Genomic DNA, 19437 nt, shown 5'->3' with positions numbered 1-19437 from the left:
AAGCTGGTACTGGTAGACTACCTTCCTTTACATTTTTTTATTCCTTTGATATTCTTTGTATTTTGTTTTCGAAATGAATTTTGTTATTCTTTTTATAGTTTATTAAAATAAATTTTAATTTATATTGGGTATATGAATTTAATTTAATTGGGATGACTATGAATAAACAGATCAGGTAGGATTGTCATTTTAATTAAACAATTAAAACAATATGTTTTTAAAGAGATAAAAAGGAGGGAAAATTCGGCATAACCAATCAATCTTTGAAATGGGATGAAAATATATACCATGTGCAACCTTTTGTGGACTTCTCTCCTATACAAAGATGTCTTCTCATATTTCTTCTCCCAATTCATGATTTTTTTTTAATTTTGCCATAGTAACTTTTGGTTTTTATTGCTAGTTGGTCCTTCTATTTATATTGCTGTAGCCATTGTGCATGTTGTTGGCTTTGCTTATTTAACTTTTCATCAGTCTAAGTCTTTCCATGCTTCTCTGTATTCATCATATTCATCATTTTCTTACAGCTCACTGATATTCCTTTACATTCATGTGCTACAATTTTGTTTACACATTTCTTAATCCACGTGTACCTACTTTATTTCCAATTTTTCACTATCACAAAAAGTGCTGCTGTAAATATTTTGGCATGTATAGGTACTTCTTATCAATGACTTTCTAATGGTATAAGCCTAATGATGGAATGACTCTCTGTTTCCAAAGGCTATGGACATTGTAGTCACTTTTTTTGTGTAATCCAAATTGCTTTTCAAAATGGTTGTACGGATTTACAACTGATCCAGCAATGCTTATTTCCCACTGATCCATTCAACACGAACCCCCTTTTTTTTTTAAATTTTATAGTATTTTATTTGATCATTTCCATGCATTATTCATTAAAGACAAAGATCATTTTTTTCCTCCCTCCCACCCCCCATAGCCGACGTGTGATTCCACTGGGTATCACATGTGTTCTTAACATGAACACACTTTTTAACTCTGCCAGTTTGCAAGGTGTAGGGTAAACCGTCAATATTGTTTTGTTTTGCACTTCTCTTATTAGTAATGATTTAGAGCATTGTTTATTAGGATTGTTAATAGTTTAGAATTCTCCTTTTTTTTAAAAAAACCCTCACTTTCTGTCTTGCAGTCATTACTGTGTATTGGCTCCAAGGCAGAAGAGTGGTAAGGTTTAGGCAATGGGGCTCAAGTGACTTGTCCAGGGTCACCCAGCTAGGAAGTGTCTGAGGCCAGATTTGAACCTAGGACCTCTGGTCTCTAGGGCTGGCTCTCAATCCACTTAGATACCCAGCTGCCCCCTTAGAATTCTCCTTTTGACAGTTGTTTGTATCATTTTTCTACTTCCTTACTGTGGAATGACTCTTGTGTCTCAATTTGTTGCTTATATATCTTGGATTCCAAATCCTTATCAGAGAAACTTGATGCACTTTTCCCTCCTATTTTATCTCTTTGCTTTTTCTAAATACATTAATTTTGTTTGTGTAGAAGCTTTTCAGAATCACATAAAATTTTTTTAGTTTACCTTTTGTAATTGCCTCTATCTCTTCTTTAGTTAAGAAATTATCTTCTAACCATCATTGTGAAAGGTATATGATCGGCTTCTTTTCTAATATTTTATAGTATGAACTTTAATTTAAAAAAAGGTCTAAGATTTGTTTAGAACATATGAAACATGGTATAAGGTGTTTTTCTAAGTGTGATTTCTTTCAGATTTCTTTCTGATATTCCTAGCAGTTTTTATCAAATAGGGAGTTCTTTCATATTCACTATTGTATAGGCTATTCCATCGATCTACCTTTATTTTTTTTCTTTTTTCTTTTTTTTCACTTTAAACATTATTTTATTTGGTCATTTCCATACATTATTCATTGGAAACAAAGATCATTTTCTTCCCCCCCACCTTCCCACCACCTCTCCCATAGCCGATGCACGATTCCACTGGGTATCATATGTGTTCGTGGTTCGAACCCATTTCCATGTTGTTGGTATTTGCACTAGAGTGTTCATTTAGAGTCTCCCTTCAGTTATATCCCCTTCCCCCCTGTAGTCAAGCAGTTACATTTCCTCGGTGTTTTTACTCCCATAGTTTATCCTCTGCTTGTGGATAGTATTTTTTAGATCCCTGCAGATTGTTCAGGGACATTGCATTGACACCAATGGAGAAGTCCATTACCTTAGATTGTACCACAGTGTATCAGTCTCTGTGTACAGTGTTTTCCCGGTTCTGCTCCTTTTGCTCTGCATGACTTCCTGGAGGTTGTTCCAGTCTCTATGGAATTCCTGCACTTTATTATTCCTTTGAGCACAATAGTATTCCATCACCAACATGTACCACAATTTGTTCAGCCATTCCCCAATTGAAGGGCATCCCCTCATTTTCCAATTTTTGGCCACCACAAAGAGTGCAGCTATGAATATTCTTGTACAAGTCTTTTTACTTATTGTCTCTTTGGGGTACAAGCCCAGAAGTGCTATGTCTGGATCAAAGGGCAGACAGTCTTTTAGCGCCCTTTGGGCATAGTTCCAAATTGCCCTCCAGAATGGTTGGATCAATTCACAACTCCACCAGCAATGAATTAATGTCCCTACTTTGCCACATCCCCTCCAGCATTCATTACTTTCCTTTGCTGTCATGTTAGCCAATCTGCTAGGTGTGAGGTGATACCTCAGGGTTGTTTTGATTTGCATCTCTCTGATTATAAGAGATTTAGAACACTTTTTTATGTGCTTATTAATAGTTTGGATTTCTTTGGCTGAGAACTGCCTGTTCATGTCCCTTGCCCATTTATCAATTGGAGAATGGCTTGATTTTTTGTACAATTGACTTAGCTCTTTGTAAATTTGAGTAATTAAACCTTTGTCAGAGGTTTTTATGAATATTGTTTCCCAACTTGTTGCTTCCCTTCTGATTTTAGTTACATTGGTTTTGTTTGTACAAAACCTTTTTAATTTGATGTATTCCAGATTATTTATTTTGCATTTTGTGACTCTTTCTAAGTCTTGCTTGGTTTTAAAGCCCCTCCCTTCCCAAAGGTCTGACATGTATACTATTCTGTGTTCGCCTAATTTTCTTATATTTTCCTTCTTTATGTTCAAGTCATTCACCCATTTTGAATTTATCTTGGTGTAGGGTGTGAGGTGTTGATCTAAACCTCCTCCAATTTCCCAGCAGTTTTTGTCAAATAGTGGGTTTTTGTCCCAGAAGCTGGGATCTTTGGGTTTGTGATATACTGTCTTGCTGAGGTCACTTACCCCGAGTCTATTCCACTGATCCTCCTTTCTGTCTCTTAGCCAGTACCAAATTGTTTTGATGACTGCTGCTTTATAATATAGTCTGAGATCTGGGACTGCAAGGCCCCCTTCCTTTGTATTTTTTTTCATGATTTCCCTGGATATCCTTTGTTATGGTTTTTTCTAGATCAGTAAAAAAATTTTTTTGGAAGTTCCATGGGTATAGCACTAAATAGATGAGTTTGGGGAGGATGGTCATTTTTATTATATTTGCTCATCCTACCCATGAGCAGTTAATATTTTTCCAATTGCTCAAGTCTAGTTTTAGTTGTGTGGAGAGTGTTTTGTAGTTGTGTTCATAAAGTTCCTGTGTTTGTCTCGGTAGGTAGATTCCTAGGTATTTTATTTTGTCTAAGGTGATTTTGAATGGGATTTCTCTTTCTAGTTCTTGCTGCTGAGCTGTGTTGGAAATATATAGAAATGCTGATCACTTATGCGGGTTTATTTTGTAACCTGCAACTTTGCTAAAGTTGTTGATTATTTCGATTAGCTTTTTGGTTGAATCTCTAGGATTCTTTAGTCCATCATGTCATCCACAAAGAGTGATAACTTGGTCTCCTCATTGCCAATTTTAATGCCCTCAATTTCTTTTTCTTCTCTAATTGCTACTGCTTGTGTTTCTAGTACAATGTCAAATAATAGAGGTGATAATGAGCATCCTTGTTTCCCTCCTAATCTTAATGGGAATGTGTCTAGTTTATCCCCATTGCAGATGATATTAGTTGATGGTTTTAGATATATACTGTTTATTATTTTTAGGAATGACCCTTCTATTCCTATGCTTTCTAGTGTTTTAAATAAGAATGGGTGTTGTATTTTATCAAAGGCTTTTTCTGCGTTTATTGAAATAATCATGTGATTTTTGTTGGTTTGCTTGTTGATGTGGTCAATTATGTGGATGGTTTTCCTAATATTGAACCAGCCCTGCATCCCTGGTATAAATCCTACTTGATCATGGTGAATGAGTCTTCTGATCACTTGCTGGAGTCTTTTTGCTAGTATCCTATTTAAGATTTTTGCATCTATATTCATTAAGGAGATTGGTCTATAATTTTCTTCCTCTGTTTTTGGCCTGCCTGGCTTTGGAATTAGTACCATTTTTGTATCATAAAATGAATTTGGTAGAACTCCCTCTTTGCTTATTATGTCAAATAGTTTGTATAGTATTGGGATTAGCTGTTTTTTGAATGTTTGATAGAATTCACTTGTGAATCCATCAGGCCCTGGGGATTTTTTCTTAGGGAGTTCTTTGATGGCCTGTTGGATTTCTTTTTCTGATATGGGATTATTTAAGAATTCTATTTCTTCTTCTGTTAGTCTAGACAATTTATATTTTTCTAAATATTCATCCATATCACCTAGGTTGGTATATTTCTTGCCATATAGTTGGGCAAAGTAGTTTTTAATGATTGACTTAATTTCCTCTTCTTTGGAGGTGAGGTTCCCCTTTTCATCCTTGATGCTGTTAATTTGCCTTTCTTCTTTCCTTTTTTTAATTAGATTGACCAGTACTTTGTCTATTTTGTCTGTTTTTTCAAAGTACCAGCTTCTAGTCTTGTTTATTAGCTCAATAGTTCTATCACTTTCGATTTTATTAATTTCTCGCTTAATTTTTAGGATCTCTAGTTTGGTTTTCTTCTGGGGGTTTTTAATTTGTTCGTTCTCAAGTTTTTTGATTTGCATTTCCAATTCATTGATCTCTGCCCTCCCTAATTTGTTAATATATGCACTCATGGATATGAATTTTCTTCTAAGTACTGCTTTGGCTGCATCCCATAAGGTTTGAAAGGATGTCTCACCATTGTCATTTTCCTTAATGAAATTATTAATTTTTTCTATGATTTCTTCTCTAACCGATTTTGAAGTATGATCTACCTTTATTTTTAAGCAATACTAGATAGTTTTAATGACTATTACTTTTTTTCAAACCAACCCTTACCTTCTGTCTTGGAGTCAATACTGTGGATTGGCTCCAAGGCAGAAGAGTGGTAAGGGCTAGGCAATGGGGCTCAAGTGACTTGCCCAGGGTCACACAACTGTGAAGTGTCTGAGGCCAGATTTGAACCAGGACCTCCCGTCTCTAAGCCTGACTCTCAATCCACTGAGCCACCCAGCTGCCCCCATGACTATTACTTTTTAACATAATCTGAAGTCTGAAAGTGATAGCTTCATGGGGAAAATTCTTAGCCAAACATGGGATAGTGATGATGGTAAAAGATAAATAACTTCCATTATTTGAAACTGAAAAGTCTTTGCACAAACACATTTAATGCACACAGGAGAAGCAAGGAAGTAGTTTATAAATAACTGCATCAAATAACTTCAAAAAGGATCTGATATCCAAACTAAAAAGGGAATCAACACAGAAGCCATTCCCTAATATTTAAGTGGTCAAAGAATATGAACAAACAGTTCAGTAAAGAATTGTAAACCATTAACAAGTCTGGTAAAGATCCTGTCAAATCACCAATTATATGAGAATTGCAATCAGAACAACTCTGAGGTTCTAGCTCATACCTAGAAAATTGGCAAAGATGATAGAAGGTGGGTATTGGGGAAGCATAAGCACACTGATTTACACCACTGGCAGAGCACTGAACTGGCCAAAGCTAAGAAAGTGAGTCCAATGCCTGGATATTCAAGTGCAATGTCTATAGCCCAAGGAGGTGATTGTTAAGAAGAATGCCTCTAATAAAATCAGCTGCTAGCACAGCAGATAAAAGTGCTGGGCCTGGAGTCAGGAAGGCCAGAGTTAAGTCTACCTCCAGACTTTTAGTAGGGGCCTTTACTAGGTGTGGGACTCTCTAGGCAAGTCTTTTAACCTTTGCTTGCTTTAGTTTTTTCTACTCTAAAATGAAGCTAATAATAGCACCTACTTCCCAAGGTTGTTGGACCATTCAAATGAGATAATATTTGTAAAAATGCTTAGCACAGTTGCTGGAACATGCTAGTCATTATATACATGCTTATTCCTCTCCCCGTCACCCCAACAAAGTTTCTTTTTCTGGGGGAAGAGAGGGTGTGGAAAATGAGAAAGCAGACACTCATTGATTGGAGAATGGCTAAATAGATTGTGTAGCACATTAATGTAATGAAATATCACTGTCATAAATTACCATGAATATGATAAATACAGAGAAGAAAGGGAAGGCTTAAATGAGCTAATTCAAAGTCAAATAATCACAACTGGAAGAACAGCAGACACAGTGACTACACAATATAAGTGGAAAGACAACAGAAAATGATTCCTTGTCTCCAAAGAACAGAAATAAGAAGGAACCTCCTTTAACTAAATTTGGCCATTATGGATATAAAAGATATATATATAAAATTTTGGAATTAGTTCATGTGTTGGTTAGTTTTGCTGGAATTTCCCCCCCCTCACACTTTGTTATTAAGTATTGCTTTCTGTGAAGGGGGAGGATATATTAGGAAATGTAGATAATATAAAAAGGAGAGATAAATAAAATAAACTATATATGACCATGATAGGAGTTTAGTTTCAAATAGTTTGATTAAATTATGCTTAATAATTGAATTCGATGATAAAAATAGTGAGATAAATACAAATTGTCCTCTCATGAGAAAATGATTAAAGAAAAACTGAAGTTATGACAGTAAATATTAATGGCTTAAAGTTGTTCATAAAATATATAAGAATTATGGAATGGAATAAAAAGCAGAATCCATTAATATTCTATTTAAAGGAAAGAGATCTAATTCAGATTTATATAAGACCATTTAAAATTAAAGGCTGATGTACATTTGTCATGATACTGACAAATTAGGAAAAGAAGGTGTAAGGAATTCGACAGAAAGTATTTAAAATCAACAGATAAGGATACTCTATTATGCTAGGAAGGTTTTATGCAAAATGAGAGTATACAAGTCTTAATCTGTCCATAAGACTTATATACTACTTTAGTATCTTTATTCATCAAATAACTTTGTGGGCAGATATAACAGATGTTTTCAAGAAATAGTCATAATTGGAGATTTTATTTTTTTCTTTTTGTGCCAATTACATATAAAAACAAATTCCCACACAAGTTTTCTTAAGTTATATAATTAAATTTACCATCCTCTGTCCTTTTTCTTCCCCTTCCTGGTGCTGGCAGATGGTTTGATATGGATTATATATGTATTATCATGCAAAATATTTCCAAATTGTTTTTACAAGTAATATTATAAAACTAAAACTCCAAAACAAAAACCCAAATAAACAAGTGAAAAATCATATGCTTTGATCTGCATCTGATTCCAATAGACCTGAAGGTCTTTGTCATAAGGCCCTCAGAATTGTCCTGGATCATTGTATTGCCAATAATAGCTAAGTCTATCACAGTTGGTCATGTCACAATATTGCTGTTACTGTGTACAGTGTTTTCTTGATTTTGCTTATTTCACTCTGTATCAATTCATGTACGTCTTTCAGATCTTTCTGAAATCACCCTGCTATAATTCCTTATAGCACAATAGTATTCCATCACCATCATATACCACAATTTGCTCAGCCATTCCCCAATTAGTGGACAGCTCTTCAATTTCCAATTCTTTGCCACCACAAAAAGAGCTGCAATAATGTTTTTGTACAAACAGGTCCTTGCCCATTTTTTAATCTCTCCAGTATACAGACCTAGTTGTGGTATTATTGGATCAAAGGGTATGCATTATTTTACAGCATTTTGGGCATAATTCCAGATTGCCCTCCAGAATGGTTGGATCAGTTTATAGCTCTACCAACAATGCATTAGTATTCACATTTTGCCACATCCCAACATTTATCACTTTCCTTTGCTGTCATATTGGCCAATCTGATAGGTGTGAGTTGGTACCTCAGAGTTGTTTTCATTTGCATTTCTCTAATCAGGAGGTATTTAGAACATTTTTTCTTAATGTGTAAAGTAAAATACCCAGGAGACTTCCATTTCCAGCTTTGATCCCACACACCTCAGGGACTCAATGTAGGAATCAGAGTCACATGTGTCCCAGCACAACCAGCATCAGCATCCTGGCTCAGGCATAATATTGCATGATGTTTGAAAGCCATTGGCACATGATATGGGGCTGGGAGGAATGGAAGTTTTGAAAAGCCAGCACAGGAAGCTGAGGTGTTCTGTCTTTCTTGGACACGTTTCTGAACTAACTCTGTCTCTGCACTTGCTTGCTTATCTCACCAAGCAATCTCTGACCAGGGGCAGATCAGAGTGCTGCTGGCCGCAAAGGAGGATCAGGTTTTTACCTAAAGTTAGAAAGGCTGAAACCTATTTCTCTCTTTCTCTCTTTTTACTAATAAATGCTTATAAATCTAGTAATAAGCCTGCAGAGTAATTTTTATTTATAATAAGATTATAAATAGCTTTGATTTCTTTATCTGAAAAGCACTTATTCATATCCTTTGACCATTTGTCAATTGACTTGTATTCCTACAAATTTGATTTTTTCTTTTTATATTTGAGAAATGAGACCTTTGTCAGAGAAATTTGTTATAAATTTTTTTCTCAGTTTATTGTTTCCCTTCTAATCTTAATTGCATTGATTTTGTTTGTACAAAACCTTTTAAATTTATTATAATCAAAATCATTCAGTTTACATCTTGTGATATTCCCTATCTTTTGCTTGGTCATAAAATTTTTTCCTTCTCCCTAGATCTGCCAGGTAAACTATTCTATGTTCCTCTTATTTATTAGTAACATCACCCTTTAATATCTAAATCACATAACCATTTTGACCCTATCTTGGTATAGGGTGTGAGATATTGATCTAAACCTCATCTTTGCCATATTGTTTTCCAATTTTCCCAGCAGTTTTTGTCAAAAAGTGAGTTCTTATCCCAAGAACTGGGATCTCTGGGTTTATCAAACACTAAATTGCTGAAATCATTTGCCCCTAATCTATTCCACTGATCCACCATTCCATTTCTTAGCTAGTACCATATTGTCTTGATGACCACTGCTTTATAGTACAGTTTAAGATCTGTACTGACACCATCCTTCGCATTTTTTATTAGTTCCCTTGATAGTCTTGATCTTTTGTTTTTCCAGATGAATTTTACTTTTTCTAGTTCTATAAAATAGTTTTTTGGTCATTTGATTGGATGGCACTGAATAAGTAAATTAATTTAAGTAGGATGGTATTTTTTATTATATTAGCTCTACTAATCCATGAGCATTTAAATAAGAAAAGACTACAAAGCTAATCATGGTATTCAACAAACTAGAATATGGAAATAACTTAAATGAACAAGGAAAGAATATACTTTCTTTTTGAGCACTCACTAAATTTATGGAAATTTAACATATGGAGGAGACAGAAGCATATGTAGAGAAGAAAAGATAACACAAAAAATTAGGTTTAAAGTACTTATAATTAATAATACAATGAATAAGTGTCTTAGTGCCCTTTAGAAATTAAATAATTAAAATTATAATAAACAAATTATATAATAATTCTTTAAGATTTACAAAGCACTTTATATGTATTTAGTCCTCACAACAACCCTCTGAAAATTTACAGATGAGGAAATTGAGGCTGAGAGAAATGACTTACCTAGAGTCCTATAGCTAATAAGTATCTGGAGCAGGATTTTAACTCAGGTCTTTCTGACTTCAAATCAGAGAAAAACAGACATTATTTCTAAAAAGCAATAATAAATTATATAAAATAGAATGACAATTCAGATGCTACCTGTTGAAATCTATGTGATACAAACAAAACTATACTGAGGTAATTTTGTGGCCCCAAATTCCTATCTAAGTAAGATTTTAGTAAAAATGCTAAATAGAATATTGGCAATTCAAATCCAGTATTACTTAAAAAAAGATATCTATCATTACCCAAGAGACAATAGTGATATAGAAGTAACACTGGATTTGGAGAAGGAGGGCTTGGGAGCTAGTAGGGCCAGAGTGTCTGGCACTACTTATGTGCCTTTGGACAAGTCCCTTTATCTGTCTGCTTATCTGAAAATTTAAATGGTTGGAGTAGACCTCTGAATCCCTTTCCTACTCTAAACATAACATGGCTGGAATGCCAGGGTGGTTCAGTATCAGAAAAATAGCCAATAATTTGATCAGAAAAAATATATATATATATAAAGACTTGGTAGCATTAGATATAAACAGGGACTTTTAAAATAAATTATTCACAGTAAGAAATGTTTAAAATATTAGACTTGAAGGATCTTTTTATAATATGATTTTTAGAAGTATATATAAAAATATATCAATTTAGAATTATACATATTCATGAAACCATGAATTAATATTGTATACAATATAAAAACAGAAATATTCTTATTAAAGATGGGTTTTAAACAGCAATGTCTGTACTCACTTGTATTTAATATGGCAATCTCAGTAATATTAATGAAGCATGACAAAAATGATCATTATGAATGAATGACAAGTTAAAAAGTTCTCTGGACAGACACCATCATTGTTTACCTAGAAAATCTAAAACAATCAACCAAAAATATAGTTAGTAATATACTTCAGTAATGTAACAAGACATAAGACATCACAAAAAGTCCTTGAATTTCCATGTACCACCATCAAGAATCAAGAGAAACTGATCTGAGGCATCTGATGGTCCAGTGCATGGATCACCTGGAGTCAGGAAGACCCCGAGGTTAAATCTGGTTTTAGACACTTAATAGCTATATGATCGCAGGCAAGGCAGCTGTTTGCCTTGGTTCCCCAAACTGTAAATAATAAATGTTCCTGCCTGATAGGGTTGTTGTGAGGATCAAAGTAGATAATATTTTGAAAAAGCACTTAGACCAGTGCCTGCCACAGAGTAGGCAATGTATGAATGCTTATTTCCTTCTTCCCCCATTCTCCAAAAAAAGAAAGATCAGACATTTGGATGTTAACTTGTCAAGACATACAGAAAGACAAGCGAAGTAAAGAACTCAAGTACATAAATGAAGAATTGAACACATAAAGCAATGATCCATCTATACTCCCGGTTAGGTTGGGCAAATATCAGAAAGGTAGCATTTTTAAAGTAATTTTTAGCTTTAATGCAGTGGTATCCATCACTATATGAATAGATTATTTCACATGATTAGATAAAGCCACAAAAAAATTAGTATGTGAAAATACTTGACAAGAATATTAAGACCCAAGAGAAAGAATAGCAGCTGAAGTAGCCTAGCACAAGGAAGGTAATTAGAAAACTGTCTAGGGCTGGAGAAATAGCCAAAAAATCAATCAGCAAAATAGACTAGGGAATTCAGAGATAGAACGCAGGTAATAGAAAAGATTATATGTTTGATAAGCCCATAGTCAAAAGCCAATGAAGAATGGAATCAGTATTTAATTGGAGTTGCAATAAGCAAAAAAATTTGAGCCAGCCCCACCCTCAAAAAAACTCAATGGCTTTAGATCATGTTGCCTATCATATGTCAATACATTTACACACACACATAAAATCATGGATATACTGGAGAAAAGAAAACAATATATTTGTTTCAATTATAGAGCGTTTTTTATTTTGTATTTTTCTGTGTTTTCTGTGTTTAGTTTTCCATATATTTTGTTTTTCTTTAGCAGAATACAAGTTTCTTACAGCCAGGTATTATTTGGAAAGTGTCTGACACATAGTGGATAATTACTAAATACCTGCTGAATGGTATGGAATTGACTAAAACATTAAAAGAGATCATTGGCTGAATAAAAAAGGATAATATTGTGTTGTAAGAACATTCAGAGCAATGGGGGAAGATTTGTGCAACACGATGCAAAGGAAGCTGAGCAGAATTAGGAACGGCATAAAAAAAAGCTAAGGAAGAAGCCTGCCCTCCACCTCCATGGCTCAATGGTTTTGATTGGCTATACTGATTTTTTCAACAGGATTATTATTTGGAGGAACAGAGGGGATAGTCACTGATAAAGGTGCAAGTCAACAGTATTAATCAACATTTTCATGTTCAAAGTACAGTAGAGTTCAAAAAGGGACACTGGTCATGGCCGTTGTGTTACTGTTGTGTTAAATCTTTAAAAAAAGCTATGCAGTAGAAGTTCAGAGGCTTATGTATGGTCCCCTATTTGTTTTCCATATATTGAGTTATTCATGTTAAATTCATAATAAAAAGGAAACATTTTACAAAGAAATAATTGAAACCAAAGTCATGGTTTTGATTAAAAATTAAAGGGTTTTTACAGAATAAAAAACAGCCTTCTTGAAAGTAAAGAAAAAGATTGGGGAAAATATTTTAAAGAAATCTGATGGATACTGATCTGCATTCCTGAATCCATATGGAAATGACATATAATTTATAAGTTTAGCAATTCAGAGGCTCTGATGTAGCATTGTTTAAAAGATGTGCAGAGATAATTTACCAAAGAAATACAAAATAATAGCAACTATATGACAAATAGCTTAAATCTTAAGAATTGGAGATATAAACTTCAAGATAACCTAAAGATAATGTTTATATCCATTAGAAAGGGGAAATAGTCCAATTATGCTATGGTTGTCAAAACATGGCTTGAAAAGAAACCTTCTCAGTTATTGCTGGTGGGATCACAAATAAGTATAAACATTTTGGACAGCAATATATAATAAGGATTATTGAGTTTGTTTTACGTTTTCAGGCACTGATTTAATTACAAGAGCCTTGTCCCCAAAATATCATAAAGAAAAAAGAATGCATTTTTACAAAATCACTCACTTGATGGTATTTCAGAGCAAAAAATTGGGTGTGTTTTGTAATTCCAATCCTCAGGGAATGGCTGAGTATTTTATAATTTATTAATTTAATAAAAGATCATCTTGTAAAAACTAGCAGTAACTATGGTGCCATAGCTAGCAATTTTGATAACTGTGGCAAGCAGCTTATAAGGTATATTCAAATCAAACTGAGGATGGAGGAGGAGCAGATTTTAAGTTGTAAAGCACAGAGAAGGGGAGGTGGAAACCCCTAAATTGTTAGTTTTATCATTGGGAAATTGGTCTCTAGGTAATGAATTATTTTCCATCATGGCACCTACTAAAACTACTAAGGATCTGATTGATATCAAGGGAGGAAACACTCATGCCCAGGATACAAGTCTTCTTTGAAGTACTGATCAAGTTCTATCTGTTGGTATTTGTCAAGATAGCTCTTCAACCTATATTACAATCTCTGGCCTGTCCTCATGCTCTTGTGGCTTTTTCTTTGTTCAATACAAGAATTATCCAAGTGCACTGTTGAAAAGAGCCAGCCAATCCATCAAAGCTAATTTTGTTGGAGAAAGTAAACAAGGCAAGAAAAGCTACATTTGGAATCTCAGTTCAAAGTGGGAAGGGGAACACAAAATAGAGTCGTCCTGGAGTCTGGTTCTAGTACATTCTTTCAGTAATGCACCAATAGTGTTGTGTTTTTGGGACTAAGAGAGGAGTGACGTGGTGATGTTAAGGGTTTCTCTGTACTCACTGTAAGGCAAAGAATTGTTGGTTGTTGTTCCTACCTGCTAGGAAGCGTAGCTGATTTTTCACTCTTAACCCATCATCACCAGAGCCTCGGTTACAGTCATCTTCATCATCACAGTCGCCACTTGCAAGGTCTTCCTCACGATTCTTCTCTGAGGCCCGCCTCAATATTGCCATACTTTTTAGGATCTGAAAGGAAATTACAGAAAAGCATCGAATAGAACTCATGGAAAACCCAGTATAATTGCCTGTCAGCCATGGGAAGGGGAGGGGAGGGAGGGAAAGAATAGGATTCTTGTAACCAAGGAATTATGTTCTAAATTGACTACTTAAATCAAATTAAAAAAAAAAAGAAAAACATTGAATGTCAGAGTTGGCAGGTATACACACATACAAAACTATACACTAATGTAATTAATGAATAATAATGGAAAAATTAATTGACATTTTAGGGAAGCTTATATCCAAGAATTTATTCATCAACATGAGATTTGATGCTTATCAGAGAAGCAAAGATTTCTTTCTTTTCTTTTTTTTTAAACCCTCACCTTCCATCTTGGAGTCAATACTGTATATTGGCTCCAAGGCAGTAGAATGGTAAGGGCTAGGCAATGGGGGTCAAGGGACTTGCCGAGGGTCACACAGCTGCGAAGTGTCTGAGGCCAGATTTGAACCTAGGACCTCCCGTCTCTAGGCCTGACTCTCAATCCACTGAGCTATCCAGCTGCCCCCCAAAGATTTATTTCTTTGGGAAAATGCCCCCTATTACGTATGTCACTTTGGGTAAGTCCCATCATATCTCTGGACACAGATCTTTTAATCTATAAAATGTGGAGGTTGGAGTATATGATCTCTATGGTCCCTTATAAAAAAAATCAAGGCTTCATCTTTTTAGACCCTGGACTCCTTTGGGTAGTCTGGCAAATCCAAAGAATTCATTCTTAGAATCATATAAAAATACATAGGATTACAAACAAAGCCAATTGTATTTAAAATTGTTATCAAAATATTTTAAGAAATCACTTACCATAAGTATCCTTTTCTAAATATGTAATCTGTTCTTAGAAATATGTTTCAAGAGCAATATGTTCCAACATAAGTTGAAAATCATGCATAAAAGGAAACTATTATTTAAATAGTATTTTTATATGAACATATCTAGGTACTTTATGAATTTTTTTAGGCTCAGTGAGATGATGATCACTACTCTTATATTTTGGGGACATTATTAATAACTAAATTGTGTTAATGTAACAAAGTGAAAATGTTCTGATGAGGACCCTAAATGTTGAAAGTGAAAAATTTGGGAAAAGACTGAGGAGGAGGTATTGTTTGGCGCAAAACAAATTAATGGATCACACTAATGTTTTTAAGAGGGAGATTGAGTGTGAATGGGTGACTTTACAGTGTTTGGGAAAGTGGAGTGAAGTTAGCATATAATTAAAATATTTATTTTACATATTTTTCTGCTTATGTATATGCTCTTATTTCTGATTGCTTATACTTGAATTTGTGTAATTTTAGATCTTGGTCAAAGTTAAATTATAATGGATCTTGATGTGACTTTCCTGTTTCATTTAATAGAGATTTCAGATTTTCATAAAAGTTTTCAATCCTGACAATTTACCTTGTCTTTCTTTTCATTTTATACATACCAATATGCTTACACAATTTCAATTCAATATATGATAAAGATAGTCCACATCACTGTCAATGGTCACATTTGTCCCATTCCTAATTGTATATGTTTCCCTTTTCCTTCTATACCTGTGATAGACTAAGCCTTCTGTTCTATAAAATTTTTTTAACCTCATGACTTTTTACATTTCAGAAGTTCATCTATTTGGAATTTATCATTCTGTAATGTGCAAGATGATGGTAGAAATCTATTTTTAAGCCAGGATGCTTTTATTTTTAGCGCAATTTTTGTGGGATGGAGAGGCCCTCTCCTTGTAGTGTTTGCATTTGGGTTTATAGCACTAGAGGTTTCTTAGTACATGTGTTTCTCATCTACTTGATTGTTTTCTAGCAGCCAGTGAGGTTGATAATAGTGACTCTAGTATAATTTTAGATTTGAATATAACAAGCTCTATCTCAGTTAAACTTTTCTTTCTTTAGAAGGCTGTATGTCTTTTTCTCAGTATCTTATTAGAGGGAACAATTAAGGCATCTCTTACCTCCTTTGTTTTCTATCATGGATTCCCTTGATGACCTTCTTAAAAGCTCTTAATTCAAGCAGTTCACCTTGGCTAGAGATTGAAATATACTTAAAGTAGTAGGAAGCTGTAGCTCCATGGTAACAAGACTGGGCTCCAAGTCAGAAAGACCCAAGTTTAAATCTGAAGAAGCCAATTGCCAACAGAATCCCACCCATCAACCCTATTTTTTCTACATATACCAGTAATAAATTTCACTTTGATTTAATCAAGATCATTAACATTGCTATTCCATGTCCTGTCTGTTCCACGCCTAATCATGAATCTTTCTCTTCTCCGTTCACATACCTGTAAAAGACAGAACTATCTGTACATTTTCTAAATCTTGTGACTATGTGGAATGTATTGTTGTATAATGTGATAGAAATCTCTTTTATGGTAGGATGCTTTTCAGTTTTTACAGAATTGGTTTTGAACGGAGAGATCCTTTGCTTATAGTTTGTGAGTCTGGGTTTAAGAAGCCGGTTTGCATAATACGTTTGTTTCTTTTCAGCGCTACTGATTCAGTGACATTTTTTCTTGTATCAGGCAAGTCTCATCAATGTGACTTTTGTAGAATCATTTTAGATCTGGTTGTAAGAAGGTTCACATGTGTCTTACTTTTCTTGGAAGGTTTCCCTGAGGCATCCCTAAGACCTGTCAGCCAATTAAGTTTCCCTTTAGAGAATGAAGCTGTCCTCTATTAACAAGCAAGTAGTTCATATACTAGAGAGCGTTGCTTGGATGGTTCTTTTCCTTAGAAAGGTGCTTCTTTTTGTTCCGGCATTCTCAGAATACTAACATAGGAAATAATTAAGCCATTCTTTTCTTCATTTGTTTTCTATCCTACCATTTTCTGATGGTATCTTTAGCACCTGTTATTCTAAGTTCCACATTGAGTAATGACTAAAACCTATTCACAGTCAGTGGTAAGAAAACTGGGCTTGAAGTTAAACGAGGTGAAATTTAAATAGTAAGCTGTTAACAGAATGTCAAAAATTTTCCATATTTTTCCTACATGCATTAGTGGAAAATTTCAATTTGATATAATTTACATCATTTGCATTGTTGTTCCTGATTACATCAAAACCATGCCTTGTGATGTATGTTTCCCTTGTTTTTCTACACTTGTGAAAGATCAAACATCTAAATTTTTTTATTCTTCTGAGTATTTGGAGTCTGTTGTTCACTGATTTGAAAGATGCTAATAGAAATCTATTTTGAGAGAGAAAGATTTTCATTTCTACAGCAATTTTGGGGGAATAGAAACATTCCTTACAGAATAAATTGTGATTTAGTTCTAAGAAAGTGTATCTATTTCTCTTAGAAGCTTGAGTCTTGTTTGTCCAGTGTGCTCAAAAGACTTGGCCCATATTTTGTCCTGCTAAGTTTTTGGTTTGATGGAATTCTTAACACCTTATTTTTTTTTAAGTTTTTTAGAAGCTTGATTCTATTTCTATTTGTGTGATCTCAATACTTAATACATTTTTGTGTGTTAATTATTCGTTAAAGACATAGATAATTTTCTTTTCCTCCCCTCCACCCCCCCACCCCCCATATCCGACGCCTAAATCCACTGGGCATTACATGTTTTCTTGATTTGAACCCATTGCTTTGTTGATAGTATTTGCATTAGAGTGTTCATTTAGAGTCTCTCCTCTGTCATGTCCCCTCAACCTCTGTATTCAGGCAGTTGCTTTTCCTCGGTGTTTCCACTCCCATAGTTTATCCTTTGCTTATGAATGGTGTTTTTTTCTCCTGGATCCCTGCAAATTGTTCAGGGACATTACACCACCACTAATGGAGAAGTCCATTACGTTCGATTATACCACAGTGTATTAGTCTCTGTGTACAATGTTCTCCTGGTTCTGCTCCTCTCGCTCTGCATCACTTCCTGGAGGTTGTTCCAGTCTCCATGGAATTCCTCCACTTTATTATTCCTTTTAGCACAATAGTATTCCATCACCAACAGATACCACAGTTTGTTCAGCCATTCCCCAATTGATGGGCATCCCCTCGTTTTCCAGTTTTTGGCCACCACAAAGAGCGCAGCTATGAATATTTTTGTACAAGTCTTTTTGTACCTTATCTCTTTGGGGTACAGACCCAGCAGTGCTATGGCTGGGTCAAAGGGTAGGTATTCTTTTGTCGCCCTTTGGGCATAGTTCCAAATTGCCCTCCAGAATGGTTGGATCAGTACACAACTCCACCAGCAATGAATTAATGTCCTTACTTTGCCACATCCCCTCCAGCATTCATTACTTTGCTGTTATGTTAGCCAATCTGCTAGGTGTGAGGTGATACCTCAGAGTTATTTTTATTTGCATCTCTCTGATTATAAGAGATTTAGAACACTTCTTCATGTGCTTGTTAATAGTTTTGATTTCTTTATCTGAGAACTGCCTATCCATGTCCCTTGCCCATTTATCAATTGGAGAATGGCTTGATTTTTTGTACAATTGATTTAGCTCTTTATAAATATGAGTAATTAAACCTTTGTCAGAGGTTTCTATGAAGATTTTTTCCCAATTTGTTGTTTCCCTTCTGATTTTAGTTACATTGGTTTTGTTTGTACAAAAGCTTTTTAGTTTGATGTAGTCAAAATTATTTATTTTACATTTTGTGATTCTTTCTATATCTTGCTTGGTCTTAAAGCCTTTCCCCTCCCAAAGGTCTGACATGTATACTATTCTGTGTTTACCCAATTTACTTATGGTTTCCTTCTTTATGTTTAAGTCACTCACCCATTTTGAATTTATCTTGGTGTAGGGTGTGAGGTGTTGATCTATTCCTAGTCTCTCCCACACTGTCTTCCAATTTTCCCAACAGTTTTTATCGAATAGTGGATTTTTGTCCCAAAAGCTGGGATCTTTGGGTTTATTGTATACTGTCTTGCTGAGGTCGCTTTCCCCCAGCCTATTCCACTGATCTTCCTTTCTGTTTCTTAGCCAGTACCAAATTGTTTTGATGATGTGTGTTAATTATTTGATTGATGGTATACTCAACATTTTTAAGCCAATCAAGTTTCACTTCAGATGGAGATTGATGGTGATCTATGGCAACAAGCAAGCTGTGGCTCACACTGTAGAGAAAGGTGCTTAGAAAGCAGAAGAGGTTGGAAGTCATGAGTTCAAAGGGCAGACAGACAGGGTCAGGGAATAGAAGAGAAATAGCCTACCCTAATAACTGGCATCTGATACCCTAGCATTCTTAATACTCTGAAGAGAAATAGAAGCCTACGTTAGTAACTTGCATTCTTTCTGTTTTTAAGTTCTTTGAGGTTTGCTCCAAAGCAAAAAAACTCCATCTCTCTCCTGCTTGCCTATACTTAGAAGTTACATTCTGTTCAACTCTTCCAATCAATCCCTTCATTTCTAAGTTGATGGAGATTGCAGCCTACTCTCAACCCAGAAGAAGCTGTGACTGAGTGGGTAAAGCACAGGCCTTAGAAGGTGAAGGAGGAGAGTTCAAATCCCCTAGAAGGAAGAATTATTTTCACAAGACTGTTTAGCAA

At 34.8% G+C, this 19437-nt stretch overlaps 1 protein-coding gene across 2 annotated transcripts in view; it reads right to left on the bottom strand.

Moving 5' to 3' along the window:
- The window catches only part of GPC3 (glypican 3), a 777056-nt gene that overhangs the window by 115136 nt on the left and 642483 nt on the right, over nt 1–19437 (bottom strand). The window contains exons 7-8 of one of the 2 annotated variants that reach the window (XM_056809160.1): nt 13767–13917; nt 168–2317 (exon numbers count right to left, since the gene is read on the bottom strand). In XM_056809160.1, coding sequence (XP_056665138.1) covers nt 2196–2317; nt 13767–13917 — 273 coding nt within the window. In that variant the 3' untranslated portion in view covers nt 168–2195. Of the gene's footprint in view, nt 1–167; nt 2318–13766; nt 13918–19437 lie in introns of those variants that run through there. The other variant, XM_007507205.3, reaches the window with a different exon arrangement.

The sequence above is a fragment of the Monodelphis domestica genome, chromosome X, assembly GCF_027887165.1.
Source record: "Monodelphis domestica isolate mMonDom1 chromosome X, mMonDom1.pri, whole genome shotgun sequence".
NCBI classification, from domain to species: Eukaryota; Metazoa; Chordata; class Mammalia; order Didelphimorphia; family Didelphidae; genus Monodelphis; species Monodelphis domestica.
This window is presented reverse-complemented; position numbering and strand designations above follow the sequence as displayed.